Here is a 22440-nt window from a genome sequence, read left to right on the forward strand (position 1 = left end):
AAGGGAACCGACAACTTGGACAGCTACATGGATGTAGGGATATGGGCCAAATGCGAGCATATGGATGAAAAACATTATGATGCTGGAGGAACTCAGCAGGCCAGGCAGCATCCGTGGAGAAAAGCAGGCGGTCAACGTTTCGGGTCAGGACCCTTCTTTCGTGAGCATATGGAACAAGCTTAGATCTTGGTCGGCAAGGACCAGTTGGACCGAAGGGCCTGTTTCCATGATGTATGACTCTGTGACCTACACTGGATGGACTATGTGGTGTATTTAGATTTTCAGAGACTTTGTATACGTCCCACACAGGAGGTAGGTGAAAAAAAGTTGGAATGAGAGTTAGTTAACAGATAGAAAGCAGAGAATAGGATGGAAATGGGTCCTTGTCGGGTTTGCAGGCTGTGATACTGCAAGGACCAATGCTTAGGACCCAATATCTATCAACAATTTAGTTGAGGGGACCAAATGTAACATTGAGAAATTTGCTGATGACATGAAGCAAGGTGGGAATATGTGTAGTGGTGAGGATGCAGAGAGAAGTGGATGAGCTGAGTACAACAACATGGCAAGTGGAACACAGTGTAGAACAATGTGAAGTTAAGAACAGAAAAGAACAGAAATGCTGAGGAATAACATGTGTGGTGTGAGCAGAGAATTGTGTGCTTGGAGTGACTGAGGTTGGAGCGGGTGAGGGGAGTGGAGAAATCAAGATGGTTGATGTTGTGTCAGCTAAAGTGAGTGACGAGCAGTGTGTTCAGAGTGGGTGGGGCTGGGTCAGAAAAGCCCCGTGCCTTTCAAATGTTGGGACATTGCAAAATGTTGATATTCAAAGATAACTGGATGTCCTTGTAATAAGTCACTGAGAGTTAACATGCAGGTATAGCGAGCAGTTTAGAAAGGCAAATAGTATGTTGGCCTTTATTGCAAGAGGATTAGAGTAAAGATGTGTTATGACAATTATGTAGGGACTCGGTGAGGCCACACCTGGACAAGTGTGTACCAGACTGGTCTCCCTACTTACAATAGGGCTTAACAGGCTGGATGCAGGAAGACTGTTTCCCCTGGCTGAACAGTCCAGATCTATGATCACAGTCTCGGAATAAGGGGTAGGCCAGTTAGGACTGAAATGAGAAGAAATGTCTTTACTCAGAGAGTGATAGATCTGCAACACAGAACAGTACAGCGCAGGAAGAGGCCCTTTGGCCCATGGTGTCTGTGCCGACCACAATGCCAACTTAAACTGATCCCATCTGCCTTCACATGGTCTATATCCCTCCATCCCCTGCCTGTCTAAATGCTTCTTAATAAACCTATAGAATCTCTGGAGGTCTGTGGGGACTCAGTGATAGACTTGTAAATTGGTTTATTATTGTCACATATACCGAGGTAGAGTGAAAAACTTGTCTTGCATACTGTTCATACAGATCAATTCATTACTTGCTGTATTGAGGCAGTACAAAGTAAAACAATAACAGAATGCAGAATCAAGTGTTACAGTTACAGAGAAAGTGCAGTTCAAGTAGACAATAAGGTGCAAGGTCATAACGAGGTAGATTGTGAGGGCAAGAGTCCATCTTATCATACTAGGGAACCGTTCAAATGTCTTTTAACAGTGGGATAGAAGCTGTCCTTGAACCTGGTAGTATGTGTTTTCAGGCTTTTGTATCTTCTGCCCGATGAGAGGGGGAAGAAGAGGGTGGGAGGGGTCTTTGATTATGCTGGCTGCTTTATCGAGGCAGCAAGAAGTGTAGACAGAGTTCAAAGCAGAGATCAATAAATTTCAGGGTATTAGAGGAATCAAGGAATATTGGGATAGTGCAGGAAAATGGAGAGGCAGATCAACCATGATCTTGTTGAATGATGAAGCATATTTGAGGGACTGAATGGCCTATGCCTGCTTCTAATTCTTATGTTCTTATATTCTCAGTAAATGGATAACCTCAGCACTTCCTTGCAGGGGCTGACAATCGCTCTTGTTTTCACAAATGATTTACTGTACTTACTTCAAAGCGGTTGTCTATTTCTCTCTTCTCCCTGATAATAACTGTGTCCTGCAAAGAACTATTGCAGCCTAATTTAAGACAAAATTATTCTTCCAGCATGCTGAGCTTTGAAGGAGCTTTGAAAGATGAAATCTGCAGGTATCTAGTTGGCTGTCATTCTGTCGTAAGATGCACTCAAGCAGCAATCAACACTTTTTTTTAGCCCTTTTGGTGGTGCATGTGGCTCTTCTCAAGCCACAGTCAATCATTCACCAAAGCCCTTGTCAAGCTCCCTGAGATTCACTCAGTGAATTGAAATATGTGACCGGGATTTGAAAGGTCAGTCTGAAACTTGTTGGGGATAATTTGAAGCTCTGTTGATCATGTGCTAGTGTAGCTTAGTTCAGAGGACTCCCCTCCCTGTCAGAAGGTTTGGTTTTAGTCCCAGTCCAAAGACTAATCCTAATTACGAAATTAGGAGATGTTGTTGATAGTGAAGAAGGTTATCGGAAATCACAAGGGGATCTTAATTAGTTAGGGAAGTGGGCCAAGAAGTGGCAAATGGATTTCAATACAGATAAGTGTGAGGTGATGCATTTTGGAAAGTCAAACCAGTGTAGGACTTGGTAGGCACTAGGGTGTGTAATTAAACAGAGGGACTTAGAAGAACAAGTGCATAGTTTGTTGAAAGCTGTGCCACAGGTAGACAGGGTGGTGAAAAAGGTGTTTTAGCACGCTGGCCTTCATCAGTCAGGGCACTGATGTATAGAAGTTGGGAGGTTATGTTGCAGTTGTATAAGTCATTGGTGAAGCCATACTTGGAGTACTGTGTACAGTTTTGGTCACCCTGTTACAGGAAAGACGAGGTTAAACTGGAAAGACTGCAGAGAAGATTTACGAGGATGTTGCCAGGACCAGAGGGCCTGAGTTACAGGGAGAGGTTGGCCAGGCTGGGTCTTTATTCAGTGGAATGCAGGAGAATGAGGGGCGACATTATAGAAGTGTTTAAAATTATGAGAGGCATAGATAAGGTGGACGGTAACAGTCTTTTCCCCAGGGTAGGGGAGTCCAAAACTAGGAGGCATAGGTTTAGGGATAGCAGGAAAAGATTTAAAAGGGACATGAGGGGCAACTTTTTCACGCAGAGGGTGGTGAGTGTATGGAACGACCTGCCAGAGGAAGTGGTTGAGGCAGGTACAACAGTATCATTTAAGAAGCACTTGGATAGGTACATGGAGGACGGGGCTTGGAGGGACATGGGCCAAACGCAGGAAATTGGGACTAGCTGAGTGGACAACGTGGTCGGCATGGACTGGTAGGGCCGAAAGGCCTGTACTTGTGCTGTATTTCTCGGTGACTCTATGACTTGCTCCCCCCAAGAACACCATTGGAAATCTCTTTTGAATGAGACGTTAAACCAAGGAACTATCTGTCCTGTCAGATCCCACGGGATATTTCAAAGAAAATTAAGGGATGTCTCACTGGTGTCCTGGCCAATATTGATCAGCACCAATAATATCAGATGATCTGATCAACTTCAACTGCTGTGTGTAAATGAGGAGTCCAGTCGTACCACAGTTAAGTAGAGGACTACCTGGACCACTGAAACAGAGGCATGAATTCAGATCCTACTGTGATAACCGAGAAATTTAAATTCATGTTTATATTTATTATTTTATTTAATATATAATTAATAATAATTATCAAATTAAACTCAGAGAAGCATTTTGAATGTTGAAAGGACTGGACAGAGACAGGATTAGAGGGCACAGTCTTAGAACTAGAGGGTACCCATTTAGAACAGAAATGAGGAGAGATTTCTTTAGCCAGAGGGTCGTGGATTTATGGAATTCTTTGCCACATACGGCTGTGGAGGCCTGATCATTGGGGGTGTTTAAGGAGGAGATTGATAGGTATCTAATTAGTCGGGGTATCAAAGGATATGGGGAAAAGGCCGGAAATTGGGGCTAGATAGGAATAGTTTAGTTTAGCTCATGGAACAGACTCGGGTCGAATGGCCCACTTCTGCTCCTTTGTCTTGTGATTTTGTGATCATGTAACTAACACTGGAATGTTTAAAAAAAAAGCTAGTTTCAGTAAGTGAAACTATGAGACTGGTAGATTTATGTGAAAGCCCATCTAGTTCAATAATATCTTCAGGGGAGGACATCTGCTGCTCTGGCTAGCCTGTGTGTGACTCCAAAATCACCAGTGTGTTTGGAAACACAAGAGACCACAGGTGCTGGAATCTGGAGCAAACAAAACCAAACTGGTGGAGGAACTCAGCAGGTCAGGCAGTGCCTGTGGAAGGAAATGGACAGTTGACGTTTCAGGTCGAGACTAGATTGATGGTTAACTGTTCTTCAGTTCAGAGGCAATGATTGGTATTAGTTTATTATTGTCACTTGTACTGAGGTACAGTGAAAAACTTGTCTTGCATACCAATCGTACAGATCAATTCATTACACAGTGCATTGAGGTAGTACAGGGTAAAAACAATAATAGAATGCAGAGTAAAGTGTCACAGCTACAGGGAAGTACATTGTGGGTAGACAATAAGGTGCAAGGTCAAACAAGGTAGATTTTGAGGTCAAGAGTCTATCTCATCGTATAAGGGAACCATTCAATAATCTTATCACTGTGGGATAGAAGCTGTCCTTGAGCCTGGTGGTATGTGCCCTCAGGTTCCTTTATCTTCCGCCTGAGGGCACATACCACCAGGCTTAAGGACAGCTTCTATCCCACAGTGATAAGATTATTGAATGGTTCCCTTATACGATGAGATAGACTCTTGACCTCACAATCTACCTAGTTTGAACTTGCACCTTATTGTCTACCCACAAGAGAGAAGAGAGAATGACCCGGGTGGGTGGGCTCTTTGATTATGCTGGCTGCTTCGCCAAGGCAGCGAGAGGTATAGACAGAGTCCATGGAGGGGAGGCTGGCTTCTGTGATGTGCTGGGCTGTGTCCACAACTCTCTGCAGTTTCTTGCGGTCCTGGGCAGAGCAGTTGCCATACCAAGCCGTGATGCATCTGGATAGGATGCTTTCTGTGGTGCATTGATAAAAGTTGGTGAGTGTCAAAGGGGACATGCCAAATTTCTTTAGCCTCCTGAGGAAGTAGAGGAACTGGTGAGATTTCTTACCTGTGGCATCTACGTGGTTGGACCAGGACAGGCTACTGGTGATGTTCACTCTAGGAACTTGAAGCTCTCAACCCTCTTGACCTCAGCGCCACTGATGTAGACAGTTGCATGTACACTGCCCCCTTTCCTGAAGTCAATGATCAGCTCTTCTGTTTTGTTGACGTTGAGCATGGACAATAAATGTTTGCAGTGGCAGTGATGTACACACCCTAAAAATGAATAAGAAATATATTGTGTGCTGATTTTCCTGGAATAAGATATGTCTACAATTCATAAATAGTTAATTGTAAAGTTTTACATGACACTTTGAGGTTGAGGAATGAAAGTCTTACTTTCTGGTGAAAAACTAGTATTATTGCATGTTGACCTTCAAATGGAAAGGGAGACTGGCTGAGATGACAATGGTCAGTTATTGTAACTCATCCATTTTGCCAAAGGTTGAAGTTAGCAGTGCACGCCCCTCCTGCTCCCTCACTGCCATTATGTTGTGAGTGTATGCACTTTTCCTGAGAGATGATGACTAAATGTGTTTGTTTTGTAGGTATTCCATTGATCGGCACACCGACCTTGAGAGGTTGTTCAACATCAACACTGACGATGGAAAGATAACACTGGCAAAACCTCTGGACAGAGAGACTGATGTTTGGCATAATATCAGCATTATCGCTATGGAAACCCGTACGTACCATGTTGGCCTATTGACTTGGTTCAACCTGATGGCTAACTTTCACTGAGGCCAGTATAAGTGGGACTGGACACAGTTCAGGGAAGGAAGTGGGTCCATGGATAATTGGAATTGGAATTGGTTTATTATTGTCACATGTACTGAGATACAGTGAAAAGCTTTTGTTTGCATTCATCCAGATCATCCCATACACTAGTGCATCAAGGTAGTAAAAAGGGAAAACAGAATGCAGAATATAGTGTTACAGATACATAGAAAGTGCACAGCAGGTGGACAAATAAAGTGCAAGGGCCACGACGAGGTAGATTGGGAGATCAAGAGTTTATCTTTTTGCAACTAAAGGTCCATTCAATAGTCTTATAACAGTGGGATAGAAGCTATGCCTGAGCCTGGTGGTATATGCTCTCAAGCTTTTGTATCTTCTGCCTGACGGGAAGCGGGAGAACAGAGAATGACTAGGATGGGAGGGGTCTTTGTTGGCTGGTTTCCTGAGGCATTGGGTAATGTAGTTGGAGTCAATGAAGGGGAGGCCGATTTGTGTGATGGACTGGGCTACGTTTACAACTCTGCAATCACTTCTTTCTGTAATCATAGAACAGTTTAATCATACCTGTCCAACTTAAACTTTCCAGCATAACTTTTCTCACAGGTTTCCAATTTGTAACTTGCCTCATCTTTATAATGGAAAAGGTTTGGGCATCGATAGAGAGGCATATTGAGGAAAAATAAAACAGTTATCTCGCAGTGTTGGCTGGAGGAAGAAATCAACATTTTTAAAAGATGCTTGGATGTGGCCTTGAACTGTAGCCTTCAGGGCTATAGACTGAACGCTAGGAGAAAGGATCAGCCTGAATGGGTCTTCTTTGGTTATCAGCAACTTGGCCTTTGAATGTACCTAAAGCAAATAAGATATCATGATATTTTTTCCTACTGGTGAGAGGAATTTATTGCAGCATGACCTCTTTACGTAGGATTTGACCTCCTAAATATGCGGCTACGTGACTGTATCAATCATATAACTTGACATGGCCATCAACGCAGGTGACCTGTTCCATTATCCCCGGCTTCCAATCTTGCTTCACTGACAAATTTGGAGCAAGAAAGTTGTTGTGTGGTGATATTCCCACAACTGAGACAGAGGTTTATGAGATCAAGATTCTAGTGCAGATACACCTGGGAAACAGAGAGCGGAGTTCTTGGTTCAGATCACGTGAAGTACTCTCATCCACTGGGACAGAATGATTCACCAGCCCACTCTCCCCATCATCTTGTGGTTATGGCAACTGGAATACTCTCCACTTGTCTGGATGAGCGCTGAGCTAACAACACTCAGTAAACGACCTGGGACAAAACAGTTCACAGCATTGGTACCCCAGGCAATGTTCATTCCCTCCACCATCAGTGCACCATGGCTGTAGTGTGTACTACAAGTTTGGAGGACAAGATTAATGAGATGGTGTGATTGCTGGAACCTCAGCTGTTGACAGTCCGTACCAACAACTTGGTTGAGGGATTAACAACAATATATCCAAATCTGCTGATGATACAAAGGATATGGATCATACAAAGGTACATGGATAAGAAATACTTAGAAGGATATGGGTGAAACAAGCACAGATGGGACTAGCTTAGTTTATCTTTTTGTAATTAACTTGGTCAGCATGGACAAGTTGGGCCTGTTTCTGTGCTGTACGGCTCTCTGCCTCTTTGACAAAGCTGTGTTTGCTCTCAGAAAAGTGTAGACAGGCTTCAGGGAGACAGAGTCAGATTAATTTGAATGGGCAAAGATATTGCAGATAAAACACTAAGTGGAAAAATGTGAAGTTATCCAGTTTGGTAAAATAATATAGAAATACAGAGTATTTTTAAATGGTGAAAGATTGAAAGGAGTGTTCAAACATCCTTGTACATGAATCACTGAAAGTTACTGTGTAAGTAAAGCAAGCAATGAGAAAGGGAATGGTCTCTCAACCTTTATTGTAAGAGGATTTGAGTACCAGAACAGATTTTTCTTTTACTTCAATTACATAAGGTTCTGGTGAGGCCTTCTCTGGAATATTGTGTAAGCCACCTGTCTCCCTACTTAAGGAGGGATAGGGAGAGGTTAGCATTTTGATTCATGGGATGGTGAGTTTGACATTTGAGAAGAGATTAAGTGGATTGGGGTTATGCTTTTCATAGTTCAGGTTATTTCATCGAAATGTATAACATTCTTATGTTAATGTTTCAGGGCTCGAAGACCTGAAACATAACTCAGTTTCTCTTTTCACAAGTGGTGCCTCACCTACTCTCCAGCATTTTCTGTTTTTATTGCAGATTTCCTGTATTGATTGTTTTTTTTTTCACTTTCAAGAAAGGGATCCATAGATTTTTAAAATATTAATGGAAGTGGTGAGGATTAATGCAGGAAAGTGGTGCTGAGGTAAAAATCAGCCATGATCTTAGTGAATGAAAGAACATTAATTCCTTTTCAGCTCTGTCTTAAAAAGGCATCCCTTTATTCTGAGGCCTTGGCTCTTATTGTTAAATTCCCCCAACAAACAAAGTATTTCTCAGCCAAATCCCCCCTCAGATCAAATTTCATTCTTATAAATTCTTCTTGTATATTCATTCAAGGGATGAGGCCTTCACAGGCTGAGCCAGCATTTAATTGCCCGTCCCTAGTTGGCCTTGAGAAGGTGGTGGTGAGCTGCCTTCTTGAACCCCTGCAGTCCTTGAGGTGTGGGTGTACCCACTATGCTGTCAGGGAGGGAATTCCAAGATTTCCAGGATTTTGGCTCAGAGACAGTGAAGGAATGGAGATATGTTTCCAAGTCAGGATGGTGGAGGGCAATTTCCAGGGGGTGGTGTTCCCCGGGCTTTTGCTGCCCTTCTCCTTCTAGCTGGTAGAGGTGGTGGGTTTGGAAGGTGCTTTCTGAGGAGTCTTGGTGAGTTGCTGCAGTGCCTCCTGTAGATGATACAAACAGCTGCTACCGTGTGTCAGTGGTGGAGTGAGTGAATGGTTGTGGATGGGGTGTCTATCAATGAACATCAGCACAACCTTTTCAACCTTTTATCATAAGGCAACCTCTCATCCTCGGAAATAATCACATGAACTTCCTCTGCACTGCCTCCAAGGCAAGTATATCCTCAAGAGACTAAACCTATACATAATACTCCAGACTTTCTATACCCAGCCTTCTAAATTAGTAAATTGGTTTATTATTGTCACATATACCAATGTACAGAGAGTCAGGTTTACTATCACTGACATATGTAGAAAAAACCTTTGTTTTGCGTGCCATCCATACAGGTCATTTCATCACATCAGTACATTGAGGTCGTACAAGGGAAAAACAATAACAGAATGCAGAATATAGTGCAGAATATAGTTCCCTTCACTTACAGAGAAAGTGCAGTGCAGGTAGACAATAGGGTGCAAGGCCATGATGAGGTAGATTGTGAGGTCAAGAGTCCATCTTATCGTACTAGGGGACAGTTTAATAGTCTTATAACAGTTGGCTATAAGACTATTAAGCCTGGTGATACATGCTATCAGGCTTTTGTAGCTTGTGTCTTGTATCTTGTGTCTCAGACAAAGCTGCCTGCTTGATTGATGCCCCATCCACCTCCAGGCACGGTAGCGTAGTGGTTAGCGTAACGCTATTACAGCGCCAGCAATCCGGGTTCAATCCCCGCCACTGTCTGTAAGGAGCTTGTACGTTCTCCCCGTATCTGCGTGGGTTTCCCCCGGGTGCTCCGGTTTTCTCCCACATTCCAAAGACGTACGGGTTAGGAAGTTGTGGGCATGCTATGTTGGCGCCGGAAGCGTGGCGACACTTGTGGGCTGCCCCCAGAACACTCTACGCAAAAGATGCATTTCACTGTGTGTTTCAATGTACATGTGACTAATAAAGACAAAGAAGATAAAATATTCCTTCCACCACCGATACACTGTGCCCTCCACGAAATGCATTGGAGTTACTCACCAAGGCTTCTCCACCAGCACCTTACAAATCCTCAACCTCTACTAGTCACAGATTCATGGAGCTATGCACCATAGAAACATTCCCAACTCATTCATGCCCACCAAGTTGCCTAACTGATCTCGTCCCATTTGCCTGCATTTGGCCCATATCCCTCTAAATCTTCCCTGTCCGTGTATCTGTCCAAATGCCTTTTTAATGTCGTAATTGTACCCACCTCTACCACTTCTTCTGGCAGCTCGTTCCATATACTCACCACCATCTACATGAAAATGCTGCCCCTCAGGTCCATCTTAAATCTTTCCCCTCTCACTTTAAACCTATGCCCTCTAGTTTTGTTTTTCCCGACCCTGGGAAGAAGACTTTAAATATTTACCCTGTCTATGCCCCTCATGATTCTATAAACTTCTATAAGGTCATCCTTCAGTCTCCTACACTCCAAGGAAAGTCCCAGCCTTTGTACACTCTCCTTATAACCCAAGCCCTCCAGTCCAGTAATAACCTTAAAAATCTTTTTGCACCTACTCCAGTTTACTGACATCCTTCCCACGGCAGGGCGACCAGAACTGTACGCAGTACTCCAACTGTGGCCTTACCGACGTCTTGTACAGCTGTAACATGACGTCCCAACTCCTGTACTCAATATCCTGACCAGTGAAGGTATAAAAGCAAGAAGCACAGGGAAACACCAGCAGGTTCCCCCGAAGTCACATTCCATCCTGGTGTAAAAATATATCTTCTTTCCTTCATCATGACTGGGTCTAAATGCCTGGAGTTTCAAAAAAACCAGAAATACTGTAGCAGTTCATGAGTTGGAATTGGTTTATTATTGTCACTTGTACTGAGGTACAGTGAAAAGCTTGTCTTGCATACCGTTCATACAGATCAATTCATTACACAGTGCATTGAGGTAGTACAGGGTAAAACAATACAGAATGCAGAGTAATATGTCACAGCTACAGAGAAAGTGTAGTGCAGGTAGACAATAAGGTGCAAGGTCATAACGAGGTAGATTGTGAAGTCAAGAGTCAATCTTGTACTAGGAGACTGTTCAACAGTCTTATAACAGCGGGATAGAAGCTGCCCTTGAGCCTGGTGGTACATGCTTTCAGGTTTTTGTATATCTTCTGCCTGATGGGAGAGGGGAGAAGAGAGAATGCCCGGAGTGGGTGGGGTCTTTGATTATGTTGGCTGCTTTACCGAGGCAGCGAGAAGTGTAGACAGAGTCCATGGAGGGGAGGCTGGTTTCCATGACGTGCTGAGATGTGCCCACACCTCTCTGCATGCCACCATCACAATTAAGGACAGGCAAATGCCAGTCTTGCCAGTGAGTTTTCTCTACTTTTGTACTCCATCTCTCCTGCAATAATGTCCAACCCTGTATTTACCTTCCTAATCACTTGCTGTATCTACAGTACCCTCCTTGTACTACAGTGCTCACACCTGCACACACATTCTGGCATACTCTGGTCAGCCAGTCACCATAATCACAGACACACCACCTTGCTCACAGTGTTTTCCTCATTTCCCCTTCCCCACCTCCTCCCACCCCGATTCCCCTCTCTCAGTCTCTCTTCCCCTGACAAATCTGTGTCTCAAATATTAGTAGGTGGGTGTGATATTCTTGCTTTTCCCAGAGATGTGGTTGCAAACTGACCAAAGTTGGGATTTGATAAACATGGGGGTGGCCCCAACAATAAATATGGGATGAAGACAATGGAGAGAAATGATCTTAGTTCAGAAAATAAAGAAGGGATTGGACCTGGAAATACAGGTCCATAGTTCCTTGAAAGTGGCATCACAGGTAGATAGCGTTGTAAAGAGAGCTTTTGGCACGTTGGCCTTCATAAATCAGGGCATTGAGTACAGGAGTTGGGATGTTAAGTTGAAGTTGTACAAGACGTTGGTGAGGCCGTATTTAAGTATTGTGTGCAGTTCTGGTCACTTACCTGCAGGAAAGATATCAATAAGCTTGAAAGAGTGCAGAGCAAATATATGCCGATGTTGCCGGGACTTGAGGACCTGAGTTATAGAGAAAGGTTGAATAGGTTAGAACTTTATTCCCTGGAGTGCAGGAGAATGAGGGGAGATCTTATAGAGGTATACAAAATTATGAGGGGTACAGATAGGGTGAATGCATGCAGGCTTTCTCTCCTCAGGTTGGGTGAGACTAGAACTAGAGGAGATAGGTTTAAGGTGAAAGGTGAAATATTTAAGGGGAAACTTCTTCACTCAGAGGGTGGAGCAAGTGTGGAACGAGCTGCCAGTGGAAATGGTAGATGAGGGTTCAATTGTAACATTTAAGAGAGGTTTGGATAGGTAACTGGATGGGAGGGGTTTGGAGGGCTATGGTCCGGGTGCAGGTAGATGGGACTAGGCAGAAAATCAGGTCGACGTGGACTAGATGGGCCAAATGGCCTGTTTCTGTGCTGTAGTACTCAATAACTCTAAGTAGCATCAGTATGGGTGGAGGTGAGAAACAGCAATGGGTAGAAGACAATGGTTGGGTTTGTCCATGGGTCCCTACTAGTGGTAGTGTAAGGTCTGATATACGTATATCAGGACATTAAAGGCACATTCAGGATGGATAATAGTGTAACCATGAGGGACTGTAGCCATGTAGACTGGGCAGTGACAGTGTGGGGAACACATTCACAAAGTATATACCTGATAGCCTTCTAGATATCTCTGCCTTACGATGATACAATACAGTCCACATATCAAGTGAGCAACAGATAGAAATTCACTCTCTTCTCCCTGTCTAAATGAGCAATTTAGAAAGGATCTCAAATGAGTGTTTACATTGCAGATTGAAGTGAAATATTTGCTAGATCATTTGGTGGGATTTACATTAATTTCCTGCAACGTTTTCTCCCCCAGACTGAATGTAGCTACTATTTGCTATTTGGTGTGTTCAATATTGATTTAAACACTTCACATATTTATGAAGCGGCATTTTGCATTTTAATGAGTAAGAGAAATGTTTGTGAAGAAAATTTCATGTCCTGGAGGCAAAGTACCTCAAGCAAAACCTGGTGTAGTTGGCATTTTGTTATACATTTCCAGTTTTAATTTGAACAGCCAAACAGCGAAACAGATATATTGGCCTCAGAGCGAGTTGATGTAGATTCAATAGAACAGTTCGGGAGGGCTCTTCTGAAAAGTCACTGACCTGAAACCTTCCCTCTGATTCTTTTCTTCAGATACTTCTTCACCTACTGTGTATTTTCAGCAATTTTTTTCTATTTTTGTTTCAAACACAATGGTAACAAAGCGGGAAGAGCTTAATTACGATGCTATTAGTTCTCCTGACAAATAAAACATCCATTCATCATTTTCCCAGCCAAGCCCCCCAAAAACTTATATTTCAATCAGACCATCTCTAATTTTTATAAATTCCAATGAACGTTACCTTAACCTTTCCTCATCATAGGATAAATCTCATGAACCTCCTCAGAGTCAAGTGTATCCCTTCATAAACAGGGGTTAAGGGGTGTTCTTGAGAAGATGTTTTAAGTGATTTAAATTAGATACAGTATGTGCAGTGGAATTCTTTCCTCTGATAGATATCCAGAATAGGAAGACACAAGCTTAAACTTAGAGCTAATCAGTTTGCTGTGATCTCAGGAAACACCTTTTCACTCCAAGAACAGTAGAAGTCTGTTATCATTCTGTAAATATGTTGTGCTTCCTGAGGTTTGAATGGACCATTCGGGACTAAAGTTTGTTAACAGATCAAGGTCCAGTCAATGGAGTGGAGATACAGATCAGTCATGATCCATTGGAAGGGAGCAAGAGCTCAAAGGGCTGAGTGACCAATTATAAGGGGCCTGGTAAAGACCTGCTATCCAGAGTTCTAAGCATTTCTGTGACTTAAAATGATAGGAGACGAAAATAACTGGAGAAGGAATGATTGGTGGATACAAAACTGGGATTCTAGAACCAGCTGTGGGAAAGAGAGGAAGGAAAATGAAAGGTGCACAGTTTGGAACTCCCCAATTCCATTAAGTTTGTCCAACCGATGAAAGGCTGGATTGAAGTGGAAAGATTTGCCGCAATTAAAGGTGCTGAGCTTTTTATTATTCATTTTTAAGAGGTTGGCAAGGTTGACAAGCTTCACAAGGTTGGCAAGGTTGACAAGGTTGACAAAGTTGACAAGGTTGGCAAGGTACTGTTTCCGATGCTGTTAGGAAGGGAAGTTCACTATTTTGACACAGAGTTGATGAAGGAACAGTGACATACTTCCAGATCAGGAAGGAGTATGAGTTAAGGGGTGGTCTGCAGATGGTCCCACCCATTTGCTGCCCTTTCTCCGTGGTAGAGGTCGTGGTTCTGAGAGGTGTTGTTGGAGTAGCCTAGGTGAGTAAATGCAGTGCATTTTGCAGATGGCACACATTGTGAGCTGCTGTTGGAAAGAATAAAAATTTAACATAGTGGATCGGCCAGTCAGGCAGCCTCCTTTGTCCTGGATGGTATCAAGCTACCTGACTGTTGCTGGGCTACGCTCCTCCAGAAAAGTGGAGATTATTCAATTATGCTTCTGTAAATGGTAAATTACATTTACACTTGTAAATGTTGGAAAGACTTTGCATTGCCAGGAGATAAGACTTTGTGGTCCAAGTCCATCGTTCCCTGAACGAGGCAACACAGCTCAATAGGGCAGTGAAGAAGACATACGGCGTGCTTGCCTTCATAGCTCGGGCATAGAATATAAGAGTTGGGACGTTTTGTTGCAACTTTATAAAACACTAGTTAAGCTACACTTGAAGTATTGTGTGCATTTTTCTTTGGCACACCATCGGAAGGATGTGGTTGCACTGAAGAGAGTGCTGAGGAGAACTTTAGATATGAGGAGAATTTGGATAGGCTGGACTTGTTATCCCTGGAGCAAAAGAGGCCAAGCAGGTGACTTGACAGAAATATAAGAGATTAAACGAGACATAGAGAGGGTTGACAGTCAAAATCATTTCTCCCATGGCAGGGGTATCAAAAACAAAAGGGTATAGGTTGAAGATGAGAGGAAGGGGATTTAAAGGGGATCTGAGGAGTATTTTATTTTACGCAAAGAGTGGTTGATATCTGGAAATGGCTGACAGAGTAAGTGGTAGATTCAGACCCAATTACTATGTGTAAGAGGCACTTAGACAGACAATTATATCAGCAAGGCATAGAAGGATAAATTCTAACCCGGGCAAATGGGATTAGCATAGATTGCCAAAGGGCTAGCAGGGATGTGTTGGGCCTAAGGGCCTGTTTCTGTGCTGTATTAGTCAGGAACTCCAGGAAACCCAGCCTCTGACTTGATATTGTAACCACAACATTTATGAGATCAGTCAGTTGATTTTCCGGTGAATGGTGCACTCAGAATGTTGGCTGTGGGGGATTTGGCAAAGGCAATGCCATTAAGTGTCAAAGTTTTGATGGTTAGTCTCTCTCATGTGGGAGATTATCATTGCTTGTAACACAAATGTTATTGACCATAATGAGATGTGTGGAACAAGTATTTTACACAGAGAATTGGTAAATTGGTTATTATTGTCACATTGATACAGTGACAAACATGTCTTGCATACTGTTCATACAGATTAATTCATTACAACAGTGCATTGAGGTAGTGAAAGGTAAAATAATAACAGAATGCAGAATAAAATGTCACAGCTACAGAGAAAGTACAGTGCAAGTGGACATTAAGGTGCAAGGTCATATTGAGGTAGATTGTGAGGTCAAGAGTCCTTCTTATCATACTAGGGAACCGTTCAATAGTCTTATAACAGCGGGATAGAAGCTGTCCTTGAGTCTGGTGAGACGTTCTTTCAGGCTTTTGCATCTTCTGCCCAATTGGTGGGGGAAGAGAGAATGTCCACATGCTGCCAGGGGTGGTGGTGGAAGCAGATATGATAGTGGTGTACAAGAAGCTTTTAGACAGACACATGAATATGCAGGGAATGGAGGGATGTGGATCATGTGCAGGCAGAAGGGATTTAGTTTAATTTGGCATCATGCTCAGCACAGACATTGTGGGCCGAAGGGTCTGTTCCTGTGCTGTACTGTTATACGTTCTATGTTCTAATGAAGAAACACTGATGTACATCCAAATCAGGATTTTGTGTGTATAAAAGTCAAAAGGTGCAGGGAAGTAGCCAGGAAATGCTTTTGACAGACATGTATCTACGAGTTTAGTGTTTGAAATGTTAGCCAATAAGTGTCGTATTTTCTTTCTCTCTGCAGGAAATCATAGCCAAGTGTCCCGGGTCCTTGTGGCCATTAAAGTTCTTGACGTTAATGACAATGCTCCTGAGCTCTCCTCGCAATCTGAAGCTTACCTGTGCGAGAATGGAAAATCTGGCCAGGTGGGTAAAAGGGGGAGAGTCTTCAGTGCCTTGGACGCCCATCACTAGTCCCCAGGATACTCAGTCTTACACCTGGCAAAGCAAGAGGCTGATGGAACACACAAAGGGTGTAACCAGCACCCAGCTCATCCCCGGGGCACTCTTAAAGTTGATGCTATACCAATTCAGGGTAGCACTTATTGCCTGCCCCTTTTTCCTCAGGCAAGATTGTGAAGTAGTTGCGTAAGTGTCAGGCCAGGCCCCATTGCAACAGATTGCTGGGACGCAGCAATGTTGTTGTGGTATGGAGTTACATATCGATGAAGACCGGATGTCCTAATTCTTTGCCTTCTCTTCAGAAGGGCAATAAAGACCAGTTGTATTGTTACTAATAATCTGACTGCTTCATGGTTAGATTTTTTCTTTGAACACTTAAGAATTGAGTCATGGGGTCACACAGCACGGAAAAAGGACCTTCGACCCAACTGGTCCATACCGACTAAGATGCCCATCTAAGCTAATCCCATTTGCCTCATATCCCTTTAAACTTTTCCTGTCCATGTACCTGCCCAAATGTCTTTTAAATGTTATTATATCTTCCTCAACTACATCCTCTGGCAGCTCGTTCCATATGCACACCATCCTCTGTGTGAAGAAGTTGCTCCTCAGATTTCTTTTGAATCTTTCCCCTCTCACCTTAAACCTATGCCCTCTTGATAGGCAATATAGAAAGGTGCTGGAGACTGATTGGCCTGGATAGCCACCACTGCATTTGTCAGTGCCGTCTAAGCAGGAAAGTTGGGAGTCCAAGGAGGAAAAGTACATGGGGGTAAAGTGTTTTGCAAATGGCAAAATCATGACAGCTTTCTCGAGGAAGGATTTCCTCCCAATTTTTATGATTTCGCATGTTGGTTTCAAATGAATTTGTGCGTCTTTGCAGTTAAGACGTCAGCAGCAGAGATTGTCCACCAACCTAGTTCCTGTTCTTTTCCTGCTGCTGGGCTATTGCTTATCTTTACTGTTACACAATTGAAGCACTCTCACTTCTGAATCACAGGTCCCACTGCTGAGGGACTATGTACTGCTGAAGGAGTCATCTTTCATAGAGTCATACAGCATGGAAACAGGCTCTTCAGTTGACCATCAACCACCTATTTACACCAATCCTATACCAATCCTATTTTTATTCTCCCCACATTTTCATCAACTCCCCCCCCCCAAGGTTCTACCACTCAACTGTACACTAGAGGTAATTTACACTGGCCAATTAACCCACCGACCTGCACGTCTTTGGGATGAGGGAGGAAACTGGAGCACCTGGAGGAAACCCATGTAATCACAGGGAGAACGTGCAAACTCCACACAGACAGAAACTGAAACTGGGTCACTGGAGCTGTGAGGCAGCAGTTCCGTTGGCTCTGCCCACTGAGCATTAAACCAAAACCTTGTCTGCTCACTCAGATGGACGAAAGCCATCTCATTGCACTACTTGCAAGATGGTTATCTTCGGTATCCTGGAAAAAACTTACCATTCAATCAACAAAAATTTGAAAAAAAAACAATTATCTGCTCAATATCATGCTGCTAATTAAGGATTCCTGGAGTCATAGAGTCATACAGCATGGAAACAGGCCCTTCGGCCCAACTCCTCCATGCCGCCCATCTAAGCTGGTCCCATTTGGCTGTATTTGGCCCAGATCCCTCTAAACCTTGCTGTGCACAAACAGGCAGGTGCTTTTCCAACATTTAAGCAGTGACTAGTGTTTGAAAAGGACTTCATGAACTCTAAACCTCTTTTGGGTCTCATTGCGAGAGGTGCTATGCAAATGCATCTTATTTTGTTTCGCCCTCTTTCACTTCCTTATTAACAGGTGATTCAGACGGTCAGTGCCACAGACAGAGATGACCCAAAGACTGGGCAGTACTTCTTCTACAGCCTGGCGCCCGAAGTTTCCAGGAACCCCAACTTCACGATCAAGAATAACGCAGGTAAACGTGCTCAGCGTAAAAAAGGTCAGGTCTCCCTGCAGCAAATCTCACTGCTGCCGAACAATCAGGACTGCTTGGATTGGGATACGGTGCCCTTCGATCTTAATTACAACCGACACTAATTAGTTGAAGGATTATCTGTTCCGAAGGCAATTGTCACTCGAGCAGATAGCAGAAGTTTACAGATAAGCCAAGCCATTTTGTGTTGGCTTTATCCATTCTAATTTACATAAATGTGTCTCTCAATGAAATCTTTAATTAATAGGGGTGATAGACAATAGAAGAATATATATGACAGCACCACCTATCTAGTGCCTGTTGTACGATAAAATACCTTGAGGTGATTCATAGGCTCATAATAAAGTTTGTTTCTCTCTTTCTAATTCTGTTGAAGGATCTACGACCTGAAACGTTAACTGGTATTGATATTGGTATTGGTTTATTAATGTCACATGTACCGATACAGTGAAAAACCTTTGTTTGCACTCTGGCAAGGCAGATCATGCCATACATAAGTGTACTGAGGTAGTAAAAAGAAAACAGAATGCAGAATATAGTGTTGCAAATGCAGAGAAAGTGCAGTGCAGATGAACAAATAAAGTGTAAGGGACCTGACAAAGAAGATTGGGAGATCAAGAATTCATTTTTAGCATATGAGAGTCGGAGAACAACAGGATAGAAGCTGTCCTTGAGTCTGATGGTATGTCCTTTTAATATTTTGTATCTTCTGCCCGACGGGAGAGGGGAGAAGAGAGAATGACTGGGGTGACTGGGGTGGGAGGCGTCCTTGATTATATTGGCTGCTTTCCCGAGGCAGGAGGAAGTGTAGACAGAGTCACTGGAAAGGAGGTTGGTTTGCGTGATGAACTGGGCTGTGTTCACAACTCTCTGCAATTCCTTGTGGTCTTGGGTAGAGCAGTTGTCATACCAAGCCATGATGCATCCGATGGGAAGCTTTCTGTGGTGGATCTGTAAAAATCGGTAAGTGTCATCAGGGACATGCCGGATTTCTTGAGCCTTCTGAGGAAGCAGAGGTGTAGGTGTGCTTTCTTGGCCATATCATGAACATGGTTGGACCAGGAGAAATTGTTGGTGATATTTACGCCAAGGAACAGCTATTTTTTTTCCACAGATTCTGCCTGACTGGTTGAGTTTTTCCATCATTTTCTGTTTTTGTTTCGAAGTTCATACGGAATGAAGGAATAAAGTAGGGAATGTTGGAAATCCTCAGCAAATGTGGTGGCATCTGAGTAGAGAAAAAGTGAGCTAATGTTTTAGAAATGAAAAGTTAAAGGTAAATCCTGTTTTTAAAAGCAGACTGTCCTCACTTGGAAATATATCTCTCTTCATTGACACTGTTGTAGATCTTTGCACTGCCATCCCAATAGAATCTTTTTATAAAGTCATTTTCAAAATCTGGGGTTCACCAGCAACAGAAGGCATTTATTGCCGTCCCTAGTCACCCCGGAGAAGGTGGTAGTGAGCCACTTTCTTGAACCTCAGCAGTCGCCCTGCTGAAGCTGTTCCCGATGTGTTATCAGGAAGGGGGTTCGAGGATTTAGACCTCGTGATGATAAAGGACCAGCAACATAGTTTGAAGTCAGGATGGTACGAGGCTTCGAAGGAAACCTGCAGATGGTGGTGTCCCAACACTACGGGAGCACCATGGGAGCACCTTCACCAGAAGAACTGCAATGGTTCAAGAAGTAGTCTCACCACCACCTTCTCAAAGGCAAATAGGGATGGACAATGTTTGCCGGATACCAAAAAAATAAATATTTAAAATGGAGGAGGGATGGAGAGAAAAGAGAAGGTTTGTGACAGGTTGGTGAGATTGACTGATGTAAGGAGTAATGGATCAGAGTGAGAGAGGGTGCTATAGGCAGGTAGTGAGTGGAAGATTTGAGGTCAGGTGACAAAAACTTTGTCCATTTTTTTTATTATGAAGCATCTTAAAGATTGCAAAGGAATGGGAGGCTTAAGGATGGAATTCCACACAGGATCTCCACCTCAGCATTCTCTCCCCCTTTATTACAGTGTTCTGCCTGGCCAAAGAGACTTTACAATTGCCTTCATGATAATGAAGGTCAATATACTTGTAAAATTTATACACAAAAGCTCTAAAAAGAGCTGCTTATCACGCAGCAAATGTTTTACTGAGAAACTGCGCTGGTAGAAAGTCAAGTTCCATTGTCTATTTAGACAAACAAAAGGCTGCTATAAAGGCCGAAGAAGAGGACCAGGAAGAAGGGAAGGTTTAAGGAGGAAATTCCAGAGTTTAGCGTTAATTGGTTTATTATTGTCACACGTACCGAGATACAGTGAGAAACTTTGTTTTGCATCCTATCCATACAGATCATTCCAAACACAAATACATCTGGGTAGTACAAAGCAAAAAGCAACAACAGCATGCAGAATATAGTGTTACAGTTACAGAGAAAATGTAGTGCAGGTAGACAATAAGGTGCAAGAGCCAGAAAGAGGTAGATTGCGAGATCAGGAGTTCAATTTTATTGTACAAGACGTCCATTCAGGGGTCTTATAACAGCATCATTGAAGCTGTCCTTTGCCTAGTGGTGTGTGTTTTCAAGCTTTTGAATCTTCTGCCCGATGGAAGGGGGGAGAAGGGAGAATGCAGAAGTTACAGTTCCCATTGATGGAGCAATTAAAATTGGCAATGGACACAAGGCCATAAGTAGAAGAGAACATATATTGATTTCAACCACTTTTGGAGCAGCACAGATGCACCTTTATTCTCAAATGTGTACAAAAATATGCTTGATTGTCACTGAAGGGGTAGGGGTCAAGACGGAATTGCCTTTCCTGCCTCATCCCCCTCTTCTTTGTGCATCCACTAAGCCCAGGTATCTCATGCAGTGTATAATATTGTGGATAATGTTGGAAAATATAAGGACTTTGTATTCATTCAATCAATGAAGAATGTGCAGTCTCAATGACATGTCATTAGATCAATGTGCTTCCCTGTACACACAAGTAAAGCTCATTGTTTGATTTGCAGTCACTGCCGATTTATTTGATCTCAACCAGAGATTTGGTAGCAGTGTTTCAATAGAGTAAGTCTAGAGGGAAGTACTGAGATATCAGAGGTTCTGGCTTTCCATTGTGACAGTAAAAATGAGCCCTCTTCTGCTATCTATCAATGGCCCAGTAGTATTATTATGAAGTTCATAAAATTACTGATAGAAGATAATAAAATTATGAGAGGAATAGATAGGAACAGAGTACTTTTTCCCAGGGGAGAAATATAAAATACCAGAAGGCATAGCTTTAAGGTGAGAGGGGGAAAGTTTAAAGGAGATGTGCAGGGCAAGTTTTTTTAAACAGAGAGTGTTGGGTGCCTGGAACAGACTGCCAGAGGGACATTTAAGAGGTATTTAGACACACAAACATGCAGTGAATGGAGGGATATGGATCACGTGCAGGCAGATAGAATTAGATTAATTTGGCGTCACAGACATCGTGAGCTAAGGAGACTGGTCCTGTGCTGTACTGCTCTATGTTCTATGTTCTCAGAGCAGAGGAGTTCTTCCTTGTGACCTGACCAACATTTAGCTCTCAACTATAATCACTAAATATACTTGACACTCAAGTCCAAGGGGCTTTTAGGTTAAATTGCCAAAAGGTTGATCAAAAAGGCAGGTTTTAAGAAAAAAAGAATTAAGAGGCCAGAACATGAGAATTCATGATGAAATGTTGGAGCTTAGGAACTCGGCAGCTGAGATTCAGAGTTCACAAGTGACCAGCTTTGGTTTCATGTGGAAACATCGGATGGGTGTAATGCTGTAAGACATTTCGAAGTTAAGCGAGGGATGAGGTATGGATGAATATAAAAGCAATTATGTAATCAATTGGTCACTGGCCTGGAAGCCGATCATTGGACCGGGCAATGGGTGAATTAGACTTGGTGTGAGTTGAGGACGGACAACACAGTTTTAGATGAGTTAAAGGTGCTGGAAATTTTAATATCATGCAGGAAAACTTTGAAGTGGTCTGTTGCTGTGAAAATCACATGAGCATTGGGGTGAAGATCTCCAAATGCTGGTTTTCCTTTGTCATTAATTGATTGGGTGTGGGTTGTTGATGAGAACAGAATTTATTATCCTTCCCCAATCGTCTTTGAGAAGATGATGGGCACCCACCTTCTTGAGCCAATGTAGTCCTCTGGTTAAGGTGGTCTCACGATCCTATTAGGTCAGAAGCTCCACGATTTAGACCCAGTGACAAAAAAGGAACAACAATATATTTCCAAGCTTGGATGATGTGTGACTTGGAGGGGAATCTGCAGGTGGTGGTGCTCTAGTGAGCTTGTAATCCTGGAGATGC

General features: G+C 43.0%; 1 protein-coding gene across 1 annotated transcript in view; it reads left to right on the forward strand.

Moving 5' to 3' along the window:
* Positions 1–22440, forward strand: part of cdh8 (cadherin 8) — a 249829-nt gene that overhangs the window by 194183 nt on the left and 33206 nt on the right. Inside the window, exons 8-10 of the mRNA XM_052028021.1 lie at positions 5670–5806; positions 16007–16128; positions 17979–18096. Coding sequence (XP_051883981.1) covers positions 5670–5806; positions 16007–16128; positions 17979–18096 — 377 coding nt within the window. The remainder of the gene's footprint in view (positions 1–5669; positions 5807–16006; positions 16129–17978; positions 18097–22440) is intronic.

This window comes from Pristis pectinata, chromosome 13, assembly GCF_009764475.1.
Source record: "Pristis pectinata isolate sPriPec2 chromosome 13, sPriPec2.1.pri, whole genome shotgun sequence".
NCBI classification, from domain to species: Eukaryota; Metazoa; Chordata; class Chondrichthyes; order Rhinopristiformes; family Pristidae; genus Pristis; species Pristis pectinata.